General features: G+C 43.3%; 3 protein-coding genes across 3 annotated transcripts; 2 read left to right on the top strand and 1 right to left on the bottom strand.

The window, feature by feature from the left end:
* Nucleotides 1-382: 382 nt before the first annotated feature.
* Nucleotides 383-7,083, bottom strand: rmdn3 (regulator of microtubule dynamics 3). The gene is made up of 12 exons (XM_012826651.3): nucleotides 6,156-7,083; nucleotides 5,757-5,937; nucleotides 5,505-5,648; nucleotides 4,674-5,022; nucleotides 4,085-4,187; nucleotides 3,570-3,630; nucleotides 3,395-3,470; nucleotides 3,115-3,192; nucleotides 2,698-2,796; nucleotides 2,414-2,467; nucleotides 1,685-1,765; nucleotides 383-1,502 (listed from the first exon to the last, which is right to left on the bottom strand). The coding sequence occupies exons 1-12, from the start codon at nucleotides 6,373-6,375 to the stop codon at nucleotides 1,416-1,418; spliced, it is 1,533 nt and encodes a 510-aa protein (XP_012682105.2). The 5' UTR covers nucleotides 6,376-7,083; the 3' UTR covers nucleotides 383-1,415.
* Nucleotides 7,084-10,363: 3,280 nt separating this feature from the next.
* Nucleotides 10,364-11,667, top strand: LOC116223798 (GTP cyclohydrolase 1 feedback regulatory protein-like). Its single transcript, XM_031581803.2, has 3 exons — nucleotides 10,364-10,551; nucleotides 11,115-11,150; nucleotides 11,278-11,667. Exons 1-3 carry the CDS (start codon nucleotides 10,415-10,417, stop codon nucleotides 11,405-11,407), a joined length of 303 nt encoding a protein of 100 aa, XP_031437663.1. The 5' UTR covers nucleotides 10,364-10,414; the 3' UTR covers nucleotides 11,408-11,667.
* Nucleotides 11,668-17,071: 5,404 nt separating this feature from the next.
* LOC105899403 (cdc42 effector protein 2-like) lies at nucleotides 17,072-20,179 on the top strand. Its single transcript, XM_012826587.3, has 2 exons — nucleotides 17,072-17,517; nucleotides 19,121-20,179. The coding sequence occupies exon 2, from the start codon at nucleotides 19,121-19,123 to the stop codon at nucleotides 19,661-19,663; it is 543 nt and encodes a 180-aa protein (XP_012682041.1). The 5' UTR covers nucleotides 17,072-17,517; the 3' UTR covers nucleotides 19,664-20,179.
* Nucleotides 20,180-21,884: the final 1,705 nt, after the last annotated feature.

The raw sequence follows: 21,884 nt of genomic DNA, 5'->3' as shown, positions 1-21,884 counted from the left end.
GGAATAATTTTTTTTCTGTTTGTCATTGTCCTGCTGTCCTTATTTGTCTGAATTTCTATGTTAACTATCTACACGTTGTGTATATATTAAAATCATTTTATGATCAGGACATATGGTTAAGACAATTTTATGATCAGGGCATCTGGTTTCATGGCTGGCTGAATCATGTCACTCCAACCTGACCAAGTATAGACAAGTTATAAAATAGACCTAGGCTGCATCTTTAAGGGTCCATTTAGGCTTTTCGGACTGAACACCCACTCCAAAGTGTTGAAATGGGCGTATCATGAGCGCAAGAGCAATCCTAAATACTATGATAAGGACGAATATCATTTGGAATCAAACTGAAAAGCCATCTACTGCAAAAAAAGGGCTGACCCGATTTTAAAATAAAATCAACTTTTAATAAATACACATCAGTCAACAAGTGGTTATTTAAATTAAACGTAAACAGTGGTCTACCGATCAGTATAGTAAACAGCTTTGCGTGGAATGTTAGAGTCCTTGCAACAGACAAATATAGTATTGTATTGACTTTAAATAATAATCTTTTAAAAAAATAATTAAAATTATACCAAAGGTGAGAACAAACAGGCTTCCACTATTTGTATTTCTGGTCTTCATATGTGTGGTCTCGACCTTCCATCTGAGGTCACATAGTTAGCATGATAATAAAGGCAAACACCTATTATGAAAAAAAAATTCAGACATGAATGTGGAATCATCAAAATGTAATCATGCACTATTTCAACAAGGTATTGATTGATTATTTCCCCCCCAAAACCTTTAACTTAATACATATTAATCAGTGCTATATTTTTATGTTTAGTTTAGAATGTTGTCAAATTAATATGAAATTCTGGACTAACTTGAGACAAAATTGATTTCTATTTGACAGTTTTCACAACACCAACATATGGGGAATTAAATATTGCTGAACAATTGAGGGGAGCTTTGTCAGGCTGGACATGCATCCACTTCCAAGATAAACACACTGAATTACCACATGGCCTTGATATTGACCACTCATATTGTGCTAAATTGTACCAATATAGCACTTCGGGGAAAATCAGGATCAAACTGAATTGAAGAACATAAAATGAGAGAGGGAGGTGCCTTCAACACCTACTTCTGCCCTCATCACTGACAAAATAGTACTTGCAGGCTACACCTTCAATCCACATGTAAATGCATCTCAAAAGGTGTTACACAGGTGAGTTGTGACAGAACAGCCAAATCATCAGATAAGTACAGAATCAAAATGACCTGATCCTGAAATGTTTGGTGCACCTTCAACCACAATGAACGCATCATCACACATGGTCATCTATAAAATGCAATAGGGACTGCTCTGGTGAGCAGGCGTCAGTGCTTCTTGTGTGTACCCATGTTTATACAGACGTCGCAGGAAAGGCCTAGTAATCCCCGTTAGATGGAGACCGATCTGATGATGTGTTGATCAAAGCCTTCAGGTCCTCCTCGAGAGCAGAGTTGCTAGTCTCCTAAGGCGATAGAGAGTCTTGAGACTTTAAACGCTTTCATTAAGATGGCTCAAGTCAGAATACAAGTACATTGAAAAAACGTGGAAGGCACAGCGACTTTAACCTTACACTACAAAAGGAATATAAAGTTATGTTTAAAGGTATAATGTCATTGGATAAATCTGCGGAGGAAACCTGCTCACCTCACTGGAGACGCTGGGCATCTGTATTGCCAGGCGGGCCCAATTGCTGGCCTCCGAAGTGTTTCCAAGCTCCTTGTGACACTAATCAAACCATGGTGGGAAAGTATTTTAGTACCATTTTTATTATTTAGTTGTTACAACATAGTTTTACATTCAAGTTAGATACCGAGGATACATAAAGAATAAAAACTAAGTTGGATTAAGTTGACCAGTAGGTGGCACTAAGTGAGAGGACCCCCCCCAAAAGCAAATCTGCCTTTCAACAAAAAAGAAAACCAGTTGAAAGGGGAAAGTGGGAGTAGAATGAGAGGAATGAAAGGACAAAAGTACTCTCCTCTCAGTTTTCACTGGTATTATAGTCTAGAAATGCTCAGTAAAAGAGAGCTTGTTAGACCAGATTTCTGAACCTGCCGATGAGAAAGCTAGGGGGAGTGGTTAAGGTAATAACATGAAAACTGATCTCCAACAGTATCCCAAGTGTTTGGGAGGAGGGGGGGGGGGGGGTTAAGACACACATCACTTTTAAGAGTTTTAATGGATCGAGTTGTGGAAAGCTGCACCGGCTTGTTACGGATCCGATGGAATACTCCCAAACCAGTCAGGTATTCCACAGAGCGCAGAAAGTTTGTTCAAGACCAGGCTTATCCATGTAAACCTCTAAAAAGGGTTATATGATTTGAAACCCGTAGGCAGAGGAACTGATGATGACTCAAAAAAAACTGACATTACCTTGGCAATGTAAACCCTCACAGTCTTGGAGAAGCCAGGGCTGAGTTCTTCCGCCTGCAAAGACAAAACACGAGTCAACACTGCCCAATCTTGCCCAACACATTCATCTTGTTAGATAAGGCCTCCAGGTTTATCACTTAATAAACTGTTACACTCCTGTCTGAAAACAGTATTCTTTGGAGAGTACAGCCATGCAATTTCCCGACAAACTGATCTGAACGAGGAACAGCAGAAGTGTTTTTTCAGAGTGGCGTTGCTGGCGATGTGACGTGGTCACGGCGTACCCTGAGGAAGTGCTCCAGAGCTTCATGGACCGTAGAGGAAGGTGGGGTCTGGTACAGCGCCGCAGCAGCCTTCTTCTCCAGCCAGCCCAGCATGGACACCTGTGGACGGGATCAGACTTCACCTACGCTTCCTCAAAAAGAACTCCAGAACTTATTAAGGAATCCATTTGAGAAAAACACAACCTAGGCAGCTCCTGTGTTACTATATTTCCACGTGCCATCTCTGATGTGTGTTCTGTAGAGACGAAGCAGCTATCGTGTTAATCCTTTCTTGTAAGAAAGGATTACTGACCTGCTACACGTTCTACGGAGACTATCATATATCAGTTTTGTGTTAATCCTTTGCGCCCTCTCTAATGCACTGTCACTAATCTCATTTGGGACTGCTCAAAAGTTCCCTCGGGTCTCCAGACCTACCTCGTAGCACCAGCGCCCCAGCAAATAGAAGCAGAAGGGGTCATCGTCCCTCAGTGCGATGGCTCGGTCTAGATGCTCCTGCAACAGTTCGAGCAGTAAGTTACAGTAAATACAGTCATTTGTTCTGTTTTTTTGTGGTTATGAAATTGAATATTTTCTTTGAAAAAAATTAAATTAATTTTTAACTTTTTAAATTGAAAAAGATCCCTTCATTACATCACATGAATTGTGAATGATCCTCAGGAAAGTTGCTTGTATGCTTGGTTGTCACCATGGTTACCTTGAGGATGTGACTGCTTTTCAGTTTGCCATGCATGCTCTCGTACTGCGAGGTGAGGCCAGTGAGAAGGGCAAACCTAAGGAGAGGAACATGTACAGTATGTTCAGAAGAGGGCAGAAACAGAGGACGGCTATGCAGGACTCTGACCTCTGACCTCTCAGAATGTCTCACCCACCATTTATGGCATTCAGCGTTCAGGCCATTCCGCTTCAGCGCTGCCTCGGCTTCGTCGCGGCCTGAGGGTCAAGGAGTGGAAAGGATCACAGAGTGTGTGTGAGTGAGTGAGTGAGTGAGTGCACAAGGAAGGTCCCCTCTCTTGTAAACGGAGGTTGATGTTTGCAGAGTTATATGAAATTTCACATGCCGAGACTTTCCCTCATTTGATAGAACTGTTGAGGTTGTCAAACCACACAAAGCCACTGTGTATTTCAACGTGTGTTTTTTCTCTTGCCATTGTACCCTGTGACGACCATAACTGCAATGGAAACTGAACATTCGTCCACACTTTGATAATATTTCCAATTCAGGATGGAAAATCAGTTTAGCAAATGTACTCAACTGAAGTGGCATGACATTGGTAGATCATGTCCCACTGACTCAATAACATCTGTGCCTCTACCATGCTGAAGAGTAAAAAAATGGCTGACATAGCAAACACTTACATACGTGAAGTGAAGATCGCCCTCTCACCTTGCTCAGCGTAAGATCTCTTCTCTTCCTTATCCTCGGTGATCTCATACATGTCATTGAAGGCACGGGCCAGTCGCCACAGAAACTCCGTGCTGTCAGAATACTTAAATCACAGACCAACACAGTGAGACGGAGGAAGAGCTAAGTAGCTACTACACAGGCAGTTACATAATCAGACAACACTTTCAGAGAAACAAGGCCACACTTAATTCTACTCTGTCAAATCAATTTAATACACATTTCATACCCCATTCACTTTACATTAAAGGTACAGTGTGCAATTTTAATCCAGTACGCTTTTTGTCACCAAATAGCTCCTCACAGTGCTCTAGCTATCCGTTCTTGTGTGTGCACTCAAAAAAACTCTGGTGTTGGAGCATAGTCCCAGCTCTCTAAATGGGAGACAAATTGGCTCGGACCAGGCCATACACTACCCCAGCCAATCAACATGGAGAGAAGGGGTGCCATTTGATTGGGTGTTGAACACAAATATCAACAGCTTTTTGCCAAAATCGCAGACTGTACCTTTAATGCCGGTTTCAAATGACTGTTGCTAATTTGGTTTTGACAAAGCTGCATATATGTTCACCTGAGGTTTGTTAGAGTTGAGCAGGAGGAAGCCCTCCTTCTTTGCTCCTCCGTCCCCCTCATGCAGGAGGTCGCTCTGAGACAGAAGCAGCGCCAGCTCTGCACTGGGCACGTCTGTGACCATGGGAACCATGGGAGCCATGGTGGGCCACTCCCGGTCCGCCTCTTCCTCATCGTCCTCCTCCGCCTGGGAGTCCTCCTGACGAAGGGTAAGCACAGTGGCAGTGCTGCGATCTTCATCATCCTCTTCTTCCTCTGACTCTTTGTCCTCCTCCCTGTCGTCCTCCTTGTCCGTCTCGCGGTCCGTTTCACGGTCTGTGTAGTCTGATTCTGCGTTGGCGGTCATATATCTGAAAAATGATGATGAATCTTATATTACTGCCCACATGTCTCAGAGGGGCGACAGTGGTACAGGAGGTAGAGAAGTCGTTTAGTAATCAGAAGGTTGCTATCGTCCTTGAGCAAGACACTGAACCCCTAATTGCTCCTGATGTGCAGTGTGCCATCAGTGTAAATGTAAAATGTGTATACATTGGATCAAAGCGTCTGCTAAATGACTAAATGTAAATTTCAATATCTTCACTCTTGAGGTATTTCTCAGGATGCCTACAAGAATTGATCCTCTTGTGGCAGCTGTCCTAAAGCAAGTTGAACATTTTTGCCAAGTTATTTACTATGCACTAAATGGGGAGTGAGCTTCAGTATATATTTTAATGGGAGTCGTACCATTAACTCTGACGTACTGTATCAACAGGAAACCTCTATGGAAACACCTAACCTAATCTAATCTTATCATCGTGGTGAACTGTTGGTCGTAGTTACGACCCCTTACCCAGCCTCGCTCTCCCCTCCGTACATGCTAGCTGGGCCAGCGCTGGCGCTGAAGTAGATGGAGCTGGAGCTCATGGAGTCAGTCCGCTCCCGTGGCATGAGGTGGCGACGGCGGCGTCCCCGCTGGCTCTCCTCCAAACCCTTCCTGTGGGGCACAGAGGTCACGTCAAACCACAAGGAGTTAAACATTAACATTGCAATCAGCTAAGGCTTAGCAGTCGACAGGCAGGCTAGCACACACTGTGACACTCACTTCACATCCTCAATGATCTTCTGGGCGATGTCCTGCAGGCCGCTCCTGAGCTCAGACACCTCGCTCCTGAGGCCTGCCACGCACGTGAGCACGTCGTCCAGACGGTTCCTCAGCTCCACCTGCTGCTCTGTGGAGAGACCCTGCAGGGCAGAGCCCACTGCTGCCACCTCTGATGGTGAGACTAACGTGACACATGCAGAACAATGTGTTCACACATACATGTAAATCCTTGTCAGTTTATATTATTGCTTTTTTTTATATATATTAGTTTATATTATTCCTGCTGAACGTACATCATTCTCATATGATAATAAAACAAGTAATTTTATAGGTCTAGTAAGGAACGTAAAAGTAATTTATGAAACACAAGAGTGAGCACCCCTTGACCCTCTTTCTAACCTTGCACTTCAAGCGCACGTGTGTATGGTCCGTCCACATCATGTGTGCTCACAACCAAAGTAGTGGGGCTCGTCGGAGGTACATCGACGTCTTCGTTTCTCTTTCTGGAAACTTCCTTGTATATAAGATATCCCACTACACCAGCGCCAGCTGTCGCCCCGATACCGAGACCTATTAACCCATTCTTCCCGCATGTATTCATGATGCCACTTGCCAGCATTACCAACTACTCTCAAACAGTCAACCAAAAAAAGACACTTCACAAGCACATGCAATAGAGACGCTATTCGACTAAATCTTATCTGATATATAGTGACGATATTCCACGTTCAGTACAGATTTCATAATGGATCTTTTCAAGCTAACACGTCCTCGCTAACATTACAGCATTGTTACACATACTAAGACACAACATTCGTTTTCATGTCTACGTTTAGGCTTCTTTCAGGTTTATCAACACGCTAAGTAAACACCGAATGTAATGTCATTCTGTAATGCCAAAAACGAACAAAACTAACCGCTGTTGGCAAGTCAGCGATTTGACTGTTCGTTTTCTTCGGCGATTTTGTATCATTTAATATAGAGGTATGACAACAGCAGACAAATATACAAAACTAGCCAGTTTTAGTGTATTGACTTAAAATGGCAAATACACAGCAATACAATGGTTGATCATTAATGCTTAATCAGCTAACGAGATGACTTGAGTATTGGTAGACGACATCACGCAATAGCTTGCACAGCACGAGCATAAGCCAATGTCAAACCTGTGAATGCCACATCCTAATCGAGTGAATTCTTGAGAGTACCGTTTGAACATTGCTTGATCTCAGATAGGCGTTTTATAATGCGGGTTTGTTTCACTATCTCCCTCATGTCTGTGACAGTTGGACCTGCCAAGGTGGATGAGAACGAAAACATGATAGTGTTGCAATATAAAACTTCCGGTGGGAAACTTCAATGCGGAACCAATGAGGATTACCCTATCCTACTCATACAATGTTGCTGAAACGATCTGACTGTGTTTTACTTGTACGGAACATCAAAATACATTGTAATGCACCACATCCAACACAAACAATTCTAGTGATTGGAATGTATGAGGCTTGGTTTGAGGTTTGAGGCTTCATTTGCTAGCCTAAACACATCTAAGGAGGTTGCTTTAGATATATTGAGCTTTAGCCTCTTTTCTTGTTGAGTGAGGAAATTAAAGGTGATGGGTCGAATTTATGAAAGGCAGAAACATAGCTTGTACACGTACAGCTAAGCAGCGATGAATGATCATCAGATCACCCATTTAGCTGATAGCGTCTAACGTGTTCACTACTTTAGGAGTCCTCTGGACACACAGGAGAGCAAAAGAGCCTTGATCGAAGGAGCGCTTCTTTTGATTTCTGATTTGTTATGTTAGTTACCTGGTCAGGTCGTATATGCCAGTCCCATGGTGCTTCAGAATGACAGGGAGTAGGACGTGTGGCGACAAAGGCGGGAAGAGGTTTTGCTGGTGTAGAGGGATAATGAGTATGGGCAGTAGTGGAGCAGAAGTTTATAATTGTGGGGAATCGCTTAGTGCAGCTTATAAAAGTTGTGTGAAGAGGCAGCAGGCACATGATATATTAAGATGTCAATAATAAGGTATCCTATGCTGAAGCTGACAAACTGACAGGTGCACTGATCGCATAAACATCATTTTAAATGCAGCAAAGATGCATGTAGGAATGAAACATGTGGCCAAATCTGCAAAAGAAAAAGCAGAAGTGTTGAAGACTGCAAAGGCCCATAGCTCAGCTAATTTATAGTAGTATTATAGTATTTAGCAGACGCTTTTCTGTGACAACATGTGGAGGAGGAGTGGGTGGCACGTAGAAAAGCAATTATGAGGCAGTAGGGAAGTATGTGGGAAACAGAGTTTGGGGTGCTATGGATAAATATACAACTTTATTTGAGCTTAAACATGCCTTGTATTTCTCATACGTCTCCAGGCCAGGGTGAAGTATGTTACATTATGCTGTAACACAAATCTGATATAGTCCTCAATAAAGCGGTAGATATATGTAATAAAATATGGACAGAGTTCCCAGCAGTATGGAAACATTCAGTGGTTATCTCCATAGTCAAGCGGGGAAAAGACCCAGCAATGGCAGCTAATTACAGGCCAATCACACTTACATCCAGCATGTGTAAGATGATGAAAGGAGTTTTTGGTCAATAGGTTGTGCTATTTTAAGGAGGGTATGAGCTTGTTTGCTGGGAATGTTTCAGAAGAAAAGCCTTATGATACAATTGAAGAATTGAGAATGAGTAGAAGACTATAGAACTGGATTTGAAGTTTCTTATCTGGTCGTAGCTACTATACAGGTCTGGGTAGGTGCAGACTGATCTTGAGTGGCTTGGTGGAAAATGGTACCGTGCAAGGAAGTGTGATTACCCTTGTTCTGTTCAATATAATTATTAAAGAAGTGTTATGTGTGACATATGTGTGTATATATATATACACTACCGTTCAAAAGTTTGGGGTCACCCAGATAATTTCATGTTTTCCATGAAAACTCACACTTTTATTTATCAAATGAGTTGCAAAATGAATAGAAAATATAGTCAAGACATTGACAAGGTTAGAAATAATGATTTATATTTGAAATATTAATTTTGTTCTTCAAACTTTGCTTTCGTCAAAGAATGCTCCATTTGCAGCAATTACAGCATTGCAGACATTTGGCATTCTAGCTGTTAATTTGTTGAGGTAATCTGTAGAAATTTCACCCCACGCTTCCTGAAGCACCTCAAACAAGTTGGATTGGCTTGATGGGCACTTCTTGCGTACCATACGGTCAAGCTGCTCCCACAACAGCTCAATGGGGTTGAGATCTGGTGACTGCGCTGGCCACTCTATTACAGATAGCATACCAGCTGCCTGCTTCTTCCCTAAATATTTCTTGCATAATTTGGAGGTGTGCTTTGGGTCATTGTCCTGTTGTAGGAGGAAATTGGCTCCAATCAAGCGCTGTACACGGGATATGGCATGGTGTTGCAAAATGGAGTGATAGCCTTACTTATTTAAAATCCCTTTTACCTTGTACAAATCTCCCACTTCACCAGCACCAAAGCAGCCCCAGACCATCACATTACCTCCACCATGCTTGACAGATGGCGTCAGGCACTCTTCCAGCATCTTTTCACCTATTCTGCGTCTCACAAATGTTCTTTTGTGTGATCCAAACACCTCAAACTTTGATTCGTCTGTCCATAACACTTTTTTCCAATCTTCCTCTGTCCAATGTCTGTGTTCTTTTGCCCATGTAGATCTTTTCTTTTTATTGGCCAGTCTCAGATATGGCTTTTTCTTTGCCACTCATCAGGCCAGCATCCCAGAGTCGCCTCTTCACTGTAGACGTTGACACTGGCGTTTTTTCGGGTACCATTTAAAGAAGCTGCCAGTTGAGGACCTGTGAGGCGTCTATTTCTCAAACTAGAGAGTCTAATATACTTGTCTTCTTGCTGAGTTGTGCACCAGGGCCTCCCACTTCTCTTTCTACTCTGTTAGAGCCCGTTTGTGCTGTTCTCTGAAGGGAGTAGTACACACCGTTGTAGGAAATGTTCAGTTTCTTCACCATTTTTCGCATGGAATAGCCTTCATTTCTAAGAACAAGAATAGACTGGCGAGTTTCACATGAAAGTTCTCTTTTTCTGGCCATTTTGAGAGTATAATCGAACCCACAAATGTGATGCTCCAGATACTCAACTAGCTCAAAGGAAGGCCAGTTTTATAGCTTCTCTCACCAGTAAAACAGTTTTCAGCTGTGCTAACATAATTGCACAAGGGTTTTCGAGGGTTTTCTAATCATCCAGTAGTCTTCTAAGACGATTAGCAAACACAATGTACCATTAGAACACTGGAGTGATAGTTGCTGGAAATGGGCCTCTATACACCTATGTAGATAGTTCATTAAAAACCAGACGTTTCCACCTAGAATAGTCATTTACCACATTAACAATGTATAGAGTGTATTTCTGATTCATTTAATGTTATCTTCATTGAAAAAAACAGTGCTTTTCTTTGAAAAATAAGGACATTTCAAGTGACCCCAAACTTTTGAACGGTAGTGTATATATATTTAAATTTTGATTTTATTTCCTAGTTTCACTTAATTTTTGCTCATTCTCTCACTTCGTGCAGTACGTTTAGTTTCTTACTTAAATACAGCATTGTGTGTAGCCAGCAAGTGTGTGTTTGTCTGAGTGGTGTGTTTGGCTACATAATGACTAATATTGTTATCACTAATGGTGTTACTTTTGGCCTTGAGACTGGTGCTACCGTGGTTGGAGATGATATGTCTGGTCCTGCTATAAAGAATTATCTAGGAGCCAGAAAAACCACCATGCTGGGCAACAATTTATGAGGAGGGCACAATTAGAGGATGTCATTGACACATTAAAGAGCAGCTTCTTCTGACAGGATCTCATGATCAAAAGAAAGAATGACAACCAGAGATGCCTAGTGACCACAGCACTTCTCATTTGATTGTTATTATAATGCAGTGTAACAGGAAGGTTAAGCACTTAATTACTATTTTGCTACATGCTTGTGCTGGAAGTACTTTTGTTGTAAAACAAATAAAGCTTACATCCGTAATTCTGAGGACATGATTAAAGACTGTGATTGTATTGTGTTCTCTCCCTCTCTCTCTCTCTCTCTCTCTCTCTCTTTCTACGTCTCTCTCTCTTTCTCTGTCTCTCTGTCTGTCTCTCTCTCTCTCACTGTGTACATTTTCAATGTTCCCTCAGAGGAATATATCATTACTGTCTAGGAGCATTTTCACTACATTTTGACTACTTACTTAACAACTACTAACTGTACCTTTAATCTTTTTTGTAACTATCTGTACTGTAAATTGTCTATAGAACTTCACGTCATTGGATGGTTATTGTTCAAGTAAGCAAGTGATTCCTGATGACTGGTGAGGAGTACCATGTGGACGGGCCGCCCAGGACTGAGTATCATGTGGACGGGCCGTCCAGGACTGAGTATCATGTGGACGGGCCGTCCAGGACTGTCTCTGCGGTGGGGAGTATCATGTGGACGGGCCGTCCAGGACTGAGTATTATGTGGACGGGTGCCCAGGACTGTCCTGGACAAACTGGAGAACATTTCCATCAGCGTGGTGAGCGTGACCGGCGTGGACCAGACACTTATATGGTCTGTGCACAAGGACAACACCATGTGGGCCGAACAGCCATCCCGTGTTATTTGAAGAATGTACACAAGACCATTAAATCCTTATCTCCGATTGTGTTACTGTTTTCATGTGCTAGCTCACAAACCATAAGCACAAGCTTTGATCGAGTGAACTGTTGTGTGCATTTCACTGTTAACTGAATTATGTAGGTGTCATTGTACATTATTAAACCTTAAACTCATTACATAGTGTTTGTATTAGTTTTTTAACTGTCATTGATGTCTCTGTGAATGTATGAATTGGTTATGTGCATAGTCAGAAAATTGATATGTTGTTCCTGTCAAAAGCATGCTGTGCAGCTACATAAATGCTGTGCAGCGACAAATACAGCTTCCAAATCATCAAAAAATGTCCGTCTCTTTGGGTGAGAAGTTAGGCTCTCTCAGGTGTCTTTAGTACCTCACACACTGCACACACACACACACTCACACACACTGCACACACACACTGCACACACACACCAATACACACACACACACACTGGGGTTTTTACTGTTCAAGGGATGAGTGTGATCTGATATTTCATAAACATGTGTCACTCCCCCAGTCTTCTCTTGTGTTGGGAAAACCGGGTTTCGGGAGAGGAGTGTTAGAAACACATTCCTGAGAAGGTGTTCTGATGGAATGCCTGGAAGGCACCAAGCCACAGATTGCCACATGCAGTCCACACACACCACACCCCTCATCAAACGATTCCATGTAAAAATGAGCTATGTTTTATCTATGAAATGACATGTTACAGGCGTCTGAACTGTGTCATGTTATTTATTCATAAGGATATATAAACTTCATCAGATAGGTTCATGACATGTTTCGGAGTCATGACATGTTTCGGATCTGCTCCAAAATGTGATGTGTTTTTCTGCTATGTCAGAGACGGGAAGACAAGAAAGCTAAAACACTGACTGTACAAACATTCATTTTCTACTGTTTCTTTACAGTTATTGAGGTAAACAGATGCAGGTGTATCTCTGCAGGGATCCTTTCCATGTTGTCAGACCCTTACAATAACATTCACGAGCCTGTTAGTGGCAAAACAAGCGTTTTGTTTGCCCTGTTTTGTTTTGTCTGGCTTGCCCAAAAGGATTCCATTGTATATCCGTTTTGCATTTGCCGGTTTTAGTGTTCTAACTCAATACTGGACCGATTTCAGTCATTCATTTTTCTTAGTAAAAGTTTGGGCCCAGGTTGAAAAATCCCGAAGTTTCCCTTTAATCAATGGCTTTCATTCAAAAAATCATGTACTTAGGTGAGAATAGGCAGATTTATTTTGGGTGAGAAAGACAAAATGCCTGTTCTCCTGTCAGTATAGAGCCCATGGTTTCTCCTAGTACCTATGTAATGTGTCCTTATCTACTAGTCAAATAATGGCTGGAATGCAGGGAACTTCACATCGTATGCCATTAATCAGTGACAGGGTACATCAGTATGAAGTCAATACATTATCCCCGCTCTTGAACAGGTGCAGTATTGGATGTTGCACTTGATGGAAGATGTTGGACGGGCCCTCAAGTGCATTCACACAGTGTCTCTTGCTGGACGATGGTTGAAGGGCCCTCAAGTGCATACACACAGAGTCTCTTGTTTTTCATGCTTGTCAGCTCTGCACCTGTTGGTGTCTGCAGCCTGAAGAGGATTCCACTGTGAACTACAAAGTATTCAGGTCATTTCACTTTCACACAAAGAAGATAATAATAAGAATTAAAGTTAGAGAAAGTAATAAACTACATTTTGTTTAGTATTCATTTTCCTTAAAAAGAATGCCATCTCATGCCTAGTTAACATTAAAATGTCTCTGGATTTCATATGCTTGAGCTCATCCATTTAACTCGATGAGAATGTTATGGCATCCCCACATGCAAAGGTATGTCTTAATGGCCATTGTAATCCAGCGGAACATTGTGTTTCATAGTTGCAAAGAATTTTCATTCAGATGCACAACACTGAAGTAAGTGATGTGAACAAAAGGACATTCCATATGCGATGACTATCATTGATGTGTCATTGTCTCATAAATACGTTACAGTTCTATTGGAACCCTGCCAGGCTTTGAGAAAGACCAACTGAAACTGTTGGCTGCGCAACAATTAGTCTGCCTCCGGTGACAAGGCCAAGGCTTACGGGAGATAAATGATGCACACATTTGCGAGACACATTTTTCCTTCAGGGTGGCTCTCATGTATTAAGTCTTATGTCACTTAACACATCACACGCTATTGTGTGTGTGTCAGTTTGAGACCTGGTAGTCATTTCTAACAGAGAAATCATACGGCACTGCGTAAACATTGATTCAATCTGTAGCTTATTTTTCACAAGATTTGAACTGCTGGCTCTATGCTGTGTTAAGGCCGCTGCTAGTCATTTGGGTACCTTTGCAGAATCAGTTTCTGGTTATCAGACATATCTTCATAATATACACATCGGACATTGTGTGTCCTTTTCAAGATCATGTTTGCTAGTCAGCTTATGTATGGATGTCACTAACATAGTCGCATAGTGATTGGTACTTCATGCAACCATAAGATTTTCACTAAATTGTGATTTAATAAAAAAAAATCTATTTAATAAATCTCATACACAGTCAGGCTTTCAGAACATCTTGCGCTAGCCTCTAGTTCAGATACGGTTGCTTCAGAGCTTGTTGATTGACACATCCTTCGTGTCCCCCCACCTGGCCAACAGATCCACCCCGACCATGCATGGATCCTTGATGTTGGCCAGCCAGAATGAGTGGTGGACCACGTTATCAGCAACCATCTGTGCCCACTCTCCCATGACTGTGGCTATGCGGAGCGTGGTTGCCTTCCAGCCCCACGCGGTCTCAGCTCACTTGTTCCAGGCAGCGTTCTGGGATGGACCAGGGCCCGGCAGGAGTTGCCTTCCAAGTAGCAGTCATCGTATAACCTGTCCATCCAGCCTGGCCAGTCGAGCCGCAGCTGGGGTGCTAGGCTTCATGGAGTTGGCACTGGGCAATGACGTGCAATGTGGCCCAGCTCCCAACAGCGGTACCACCACTTTGTGCTGCACTGCTCTCTGCAGTCTTGCTGCGGTCGTTGTGGGCGTGTGGCAGTGGCTTGTCGGGTCCTTTCCTCCTCCTCCTCCTCCTCCTTCTCCTTCCCCTCCTCCTCACTTTCCTCCGGATCGTACCTCCTGGCATGTGTCAGGTGACCACAGGACGTGCCTCATGGGCTCCGCCTCAGCCAGGGCTGCTGCCAGGGACCCGGGTCCCTCCAAGCGAATGTGAATGTGCTCCCGGAGTCCCTCCGGCTGCAACTCTTGGATGAATGCTTGGAGCGTGAGCTCTTCCAGCTTGATGTTGGTGAAAGTGGGGTAGCCATGCCAGGCATACAGGGAAGGAAAGGAGCCCAGGCTCTCTTTCTCACTTAGACCGTTATGCTGGTCAGAGATTGGTGTGGACCTGCATCAGTTTGCCCTCCAGAGCGAAAGCGACCTGGACCCCATCTCCTCCACTGACAGGGTCTTAAACTGAGCTGCCAGCTGGACCAGAACCATGTTTGTCTCAACAGGGTTCTCTCCACTGTAGCTTCATTGCTCCTTGCAGAGGTGTCCCCGTTCCTGCGGTGTCAGTGCGCTGGTGTCCCCGGCCCCCAGTCCTGGCAGGGCTGCGGTGTTGTCCCCGAGTCCTGGTGGAGCGGTGGTGTTGACTATCCGCTGCTTCCATCCTAGGCGGAGAGCACTGGCTCCGTCAGTGGCTTACCCCGGTGACCCCGAATCTCTCTGCACCCCGGTCAGGAAACGCTCCATCGGCGGCCTCCTCATGTCGTCCCCGGGACAGGGACACGGCCGTGCTCTTGGGATATGAACCTTTGGCTGTGCCCGTCCCTCTGCAGCTGGTCGATGAGCTGTTCGATTCTTTGTAGCGTCGTCCTCCTCGTCTGCAACCAACGTAAAGCAGTGGATTCTTCCAAGAAGACAACAGCGCATTGTTTCCCTTTTTTGGGGTCGTGGACTTGTGTGATTGTGACACAAAGACAGGCAGGAAGAATTGATACCACACTGTGAGTGACGTGACAGATATGCTAACTAGCACAGGGGCTAACACACAGGCCTCAAACAGCAATAAACACGGACAAAATGACAACCCTCACACTACCACCAGACACAAAAGGGAGACATGAATCACGTTACTAGGACAGAAAACTACAGATTAACAGGCACACTAGCTGAACGCCGTCTCTCGCCTAAAGCATGCTGGGAAACCCTCAGCACGCCACAATACGTTCAATAGATGCAACATCCCGCAGTTTTTTCTTTTTCTCTTTGCTGCTCCTGCCATGTCTATTGTAAATTGTAGCCTATAACCTACAAAGGCAAAATCAAAACAAACAGGGAGAGAGGAGGGGGGACCACAAGCCTTCATGTTATTATTTTAGGAAAACATAAAGTATATAGCCTACATTGGTTTAATGGTGTAGTAGTCTGAGAGGTAGATTGTAAATGACTCTTATCTATTTAAGTGTATTTTATGTATTTGGTTTTGGTGCACTGGGTGCCCTAGGCACAGCGCGTGAGTATGTAGCGGCGGCCATGTGCTGTGGTATTTCAGGAAGCGATAAATTACTTTATTACTTTATGACTTTTGATGAAAGCAAAGAGGTACTTATGATGGTTTGAGTTTCACTCCTCTTATTGGATCCTTTTGAATTTCATATGATCACAAAGGGCACTTCATAAGGGAAGTGATAAGCAGGTGTGTTTCTTCTCTACAAAGGTCAAACCATGTTTGGATCAAAGTCCTTCTTAGATGAGCCAAATCAGTGGGGATGACACATGATTTAATATAGCTCTGAATTCATTCATGTGAAGTCATTCAATTATGTGACATTATTAATAGGTAACTTATTCTACATTTATTCTCTTACAAAAGCTGAAGGGTTGTTGCAAGGGTAAGAAAATCCAACTGATTTTGAAGACGACGAAGTGGACGCCAGGCTGGGTGTATTCTAATTTTGACAGGTTCTGTTAACACATTTTAATCCTCTGAAATAAGCATAACAGAGGATTTTAAACAGCGTTTTTTGGTTGACAGTGACATATCAACATCATGCTATTAGTTCACCACAGCGCACCTTGGGCGTAAGGTACTTATGTGAACAAAGATGGAGGAGGAAAGAAATGCAGTCAAATTGTTTGTAACCTAGATGGACCAGGAAATAGCCTTTATCTCTTAAATCCCCCCCCACCCCCCACCCACACTCACACACACTCGACATATTAGGCATTCTTTAAGATTGATGTGATCATTGGCTTTCTGTTTTTCCTGTTTAGGCCACATTCATTTCAAACGGCTGAACAGCTCCAGCAGTGTTCCTTTTTCTGGTGTTATGTTGTAAAAGCTAATTCCGCGAAGAGGGAATTTCAGATGTCCACTCTTACAGGAAAGAACTAACTAATAAGACATGTAAGTGCAGGGGCTGATGTTATCACCAACATTCGAACAATCATCCAACTATTGACTCAATTAAAAGCTTTGTATAGCTGAGATATTTCACACTGACAAGGTTCAGTCTGTTGTAATTATAACGACTGCTGGATGACCACATGTTTACTTTGTGTGATTTGACCATTTGCTCAACGCCTTGGCGATTCTCTTTCAAAGGAATTTATGGCGATGAGGTAACATTACACCCCCCCCAGCAACATGAAGCCTTGGTCTCAGCTTCCCCGCCTCTGGCCTGTGATGTGAATGGATGTAAGCTCCGCCCCCCACTCCTCCCCATTCAACTACACCAATACTTGCTGAAGGTCTCAAAGAACATACTCTAACTGAGACCAGCACTGTGGCAAGTTGTGTCGTTTTTCTAACCCTCACTAACTTGGGATATTGTGTTAGATAAAAAAAACAGCGGCTGAAAGATCAGATGCTGAAACTGTGTGCTGATAAAAAAGACTGACGAAGCTGATTGCAGAAGTGGAGAAAGTCAACTGGCTTATCACTGAGGAGAGACCCACCTACCTCACCAAAGCAGCAGAGGTTGGAGTTAGCTGGAGTCCAGAACCTGTTGTGGGGCCAAGACATTGGGAGAAATCACAAGAAGAAGGTCCCCTTCTGCCTCTGCACAGATCCAGGGAGGACAGACATTGGACTTATAAGGTCCTCTCAGGTAAGCCTCAAACTGTGTGAACGGATAACGATAAAGTACATACGCTACAGGGATTAGAGTGTTAGACACAATCGAGTAACTCAGGAAGGGATTACATTTATTGTGTAACTTAATACCAGCAACGTGGGTTGTGTTCTGTGTTTGTTTTGGTGAGGTTTTATTTTCCTAGCAATGTTTCGTTTGTCTTTTTGTGTAAAAGCAGGGCTCTGCGAGCTGGTTGTTTTGTACGTTTTGTACCCATGGGTGGTTATGTTATCCGAAGGAGAATCCACAAAAACATTTTCCCACATAGCTGAAGCTTGTCACACCATTCCCTTACATGTAACGAAAGGAATGCTGCTGCTTCAAGGTAATGGCATGTAGAGGACATAACGCATGGAGGAGAAATCCATCTGCCAGTTAGTGTGCTTTTGAACTCAGTTAGAAAGTCTCTCTTTCTAACAGCACAAGTGCACATACTTGTATATGTACGGCTGTACAGATTAGTTTAGCTTTATTTATATATGTACTATGCTGGCAGGTGCTTTGTGCAGTTTAGGGGTCAAGAATGGTAATTGGTGCTGTTGGGTTTGAAATATCTCTGCCCTAAGAAAAAGAAAATAGGCCACATTCCTACGCTTCGACATAATTCTGAAGGCTTGGCTGCCTCAGGTGCCTTTTGGCGTGGCAGAACACACACACACACACACACACACACACACACACACACACACACACACACACACACACACACACACACACACACACACACACACACACACACACACACACACACACACACACACACACACACACACACACACACACACACACACACACACACACACACACACACAAGACTGAGATGGACTTCATATAATTTCCAAGCTCAACTGTCCGTTTTCCCCAGACAGTTGTACTTTAGTCTGAACCATCAGAAAGGGAAAAGGTTTCCAACCTTTGATCTCTGAGATAAGATGGTACAGTGAAACAAGTGCCAGTTGGAACATGTCTTGATTGCCACATCATATCCGTGCTATGCTCATAACCTGGTGATTTGAAAAGAGATATACATGAATTGTTCTTCTTAAACGTGGTGCACATGTAACTTAGAAACTGGTCCCCTCTGTCTCACACAAAAGATGCCACTAAAGTCTTAACTGCACTTCAAGTCGGCCACCATTGGCTGGTCATGTCTCAATTTAATAATTTAATATAATATCTATTCTATGCTCATAATCTGGAGATTTGAAAGCGAGACAGTTTTAAGTAGTAGTGGAGAATGTGGCCCTGAAACATGTTGTTGACATAACTTTTAATCTGTCTCACACACCAGAACTTTCTAAAGACCTTACTGTACTTCAGTTCTACAGCCATGCACTAGTCATGCCTTGACTACCTTGTATTATCAATGCTATACTCATAAACTGGTGATTTTAAAGCTGTCATGAGGAGTGAAGAAAAAAAGTTGTCCGAAAACATGGCGGTGACACCCTTGCCTTTTTTCCCCACACCAGATGCTATGTTCATAACCTGGTGATTTTAAAACAGTCATAGGGAGTAAGGGAGACATGGTCCTTAAACACCGCCGATGTTAATATCTCTCTCCTTTCTCCCACACCAGATGCCGCTCAAAACCTCGATGCACTTCAAGTCGGCCACCATGCGGTGGCCGCGCAAGCAGAAGCCGCGGGCGCTGCTCTCCAGCAGCATGATCAGCCAGCCTCTGGGCGACTTCCGCCACCTGTCCCACATCGGCCTGAACGAGTCCTTCGGCGACGTCTCCGTCTTCCAGCGCACCGGCAGCCTCGTCGTGCGCGGCTCCCACAGCGACCAGAACCTGTACCTCACGGGCCCGCCGCCGCCGAAGCCGCCCCGGCTCCTCACCCCGGAGGAGGCCGCTGCCCAGGCCCGGAGCTCAACGCGCCCCACGCACAAGAAGAGCCACTCTCTGCCCCTGCTGGATGACGTGGAGGTGGAACTGCCCTGTAGGGATAAAGTGGGGGGTGAAGTGGACGGACCTGCCGGGCTGAACTCCAAATTGTCTCCTAAAGCCCAATGGTCCGTTCCGAGCCCTCTGCCGGCGGATGACCTCCTCCTGTCTCTGAATCTGGACCTGGGACCCTCCATACTGGAGGATGTCCTAAGAGTGATGGACAGCCAGTGAGCAGCCATTACATTGGTATGCTTCACTGGTAGTCTGCTGTACATAAAACTGTCCTTTGGCCCTATGAACTGCACAGACGAGAGACTATATGGTAACGGATAACTGCAACAGGGTGTGGGACTATGAAGGAAGTTCTTTGTTCTGCCTATGATTCCCTACTTCCCACCTAATTTTGAACCGTCATGGCCTCTGCTTCTTAGTTATACTGGGGAGATATGGGGCTTAAATGAAATACTTTTTTCCTGGCAGAGTTCAGAGAGTTTAACATCACTATGGTTGAAAGGAATCACTATAGCAGGACATAATCTATATTAAGTGTGCCTCTTGGTATATTTCCCTCTACACAGAGGAAACATGTCTTAAGATCAAATTGTCTTGAACAGACTGTAAAAATGACTCCCGCCTCAGGTTCTTGGCTCAAGATCTCTTTGGAATTGTTGTACATACTACCCTCACATGGCTTAATGGTGTGATCATACTTATTATCCAAGTCAATAAAATATATTTTAAGAATCACTGATGATTATCTGCATTTCTTGAGCTACGTATTAATTACAAAGAATATATAAACTAAACTGATTTAATGTTTGCAGTACTTTCTGACATGTTGAGAAGCCTCACATGCTTCACTGGGCTACACTACCCCCTACTGGTGAATTCAGTTATTTTCACTATGAACTTCATAAGCTATAGTTACTTACAGGTGGAATTAGCTTTTGTTTTGAAAAGAGTACATACCTCATTTCTGCCAAAAACATTCCTCTGTCAACTCCCCTTGGCAGCCATGGATTGACAAGTTATTTCTAGTCGATTTTAATACATTGGCGCCACTTAGTGGCCATAGGAAAAAGTGCTTATTTTTCATCTCAAAATGTACCACTCGACTTTTAACTTCCACTGAAATCATAATGATATATTTTAACAATTTTCTACATGCATTGTAATTGATTGTGTATCAATAAATTCCAAATAACAACACCAGTAGTCAAAAGTTTAACCTTTGCGACCACTCAAACTGAATTAAAATGCACATCAGATATAATTATAAATATAGCCACTGAATACATCCACCATTGACACTCATGACTCAATCATCTCCACAGACATTGACAGCGCAATATAAATGTGATATATCATTATTATTATTATTATATCTCTATGGTTCTTATTTATGGGTGACGGCCTGTAATGGTCTATGCATTCCTAAGTATTGTGAGGAAACACGCATCATCGGCAGCACGCCAGAAGCACAACTGAGAAATTGTTTGCGGTGCCATGACTCTCTCAGGGATGCAATGAATCAGCTTTTGTTCAAACTGGACCCTCCCCCTGCCAAGCTATTCTGGCTGCCTAGCACAAGTAGGCCTTTAGAGTCCCAGCTGGGCCTGACATAATCCTTTCAGATCGCACCTTTAGAGGGCCTTAATGAACTCAGACAGCCAGCCTGCCTGCGTCAAAGACTCATGATTTCAAGCACATACATTTTAGGTGTGTTATGAACAGCATGTGATTGTTAGCATTAGCAGCAGGCTAATATCAAAGGGGGTGCACAGGGTGAAGTAGTTTGCTTATCAGGAAATTACACCCATAAGCATTTAGATGTAGTTGCCAGAACACAATTTCAGCATATCAGTAAATTGCGAAAACTAAACTTAGAGGACAAAAGATGGTGGTGCCAAGTTAGCATTTCAGAACAGATGTTAGCAGGCGTAGCAGGCCTAAATGCTCAATTGTTTAGGCTCTATGGGATTTACACACATTTTTCCAACAGTGACTGCATCAGTTTAGGCAGTGGCAGCCTGGTTTGACCTGGAGTGCTACACCTACAGAGGTTTGCCTATCTGCCGTGCCACTGACATGATTCATTTATACTTTTGAGGCAGATAAGAGACTGTGGGAAACCAGGATGTGAAATTGGGAAACAAAGGCCGACAACATACATGATACTACGTTAGAAATGTATGATTGAGTTTTGCACAAACTCCCAGTCTAAATCTCAATGTAAGCATGGAGCAAGAGGTGGTTTCTGATAAAAAATGTTCCAGATCATCCACAATCCACAGAAACACATGTCATGTTCTACAAATGTATTCAAAAATACATTCAGAATCACATTCAAATGAAGGTGAAATAAGACACTGCCATATGTTTCTGTTCACATGGTTTGAACCTGAGGATTTTTATTGTCTCTGAAATATAACCTAAAGATTGTATTGTCACT

Source organism: Clupea harengus, chromosome 15, assembly GCF_900700415.2.
Source record: "Clupea harengus chromosome 15, Ch_v2.0.2, whole genome shotgun sequence".
Taxonomy (NCBI): domain Eukaryota; kingdom Metazoa; phylum Chordata; class Actinopteri; order Clupeiformes; family Clupeidae; genus Clupea; species Clupea harengus.
Note: the sequence above shows the minus strand (reverse complement) of the source record. Positions and strands in the feature narration are given on the sequence as shown.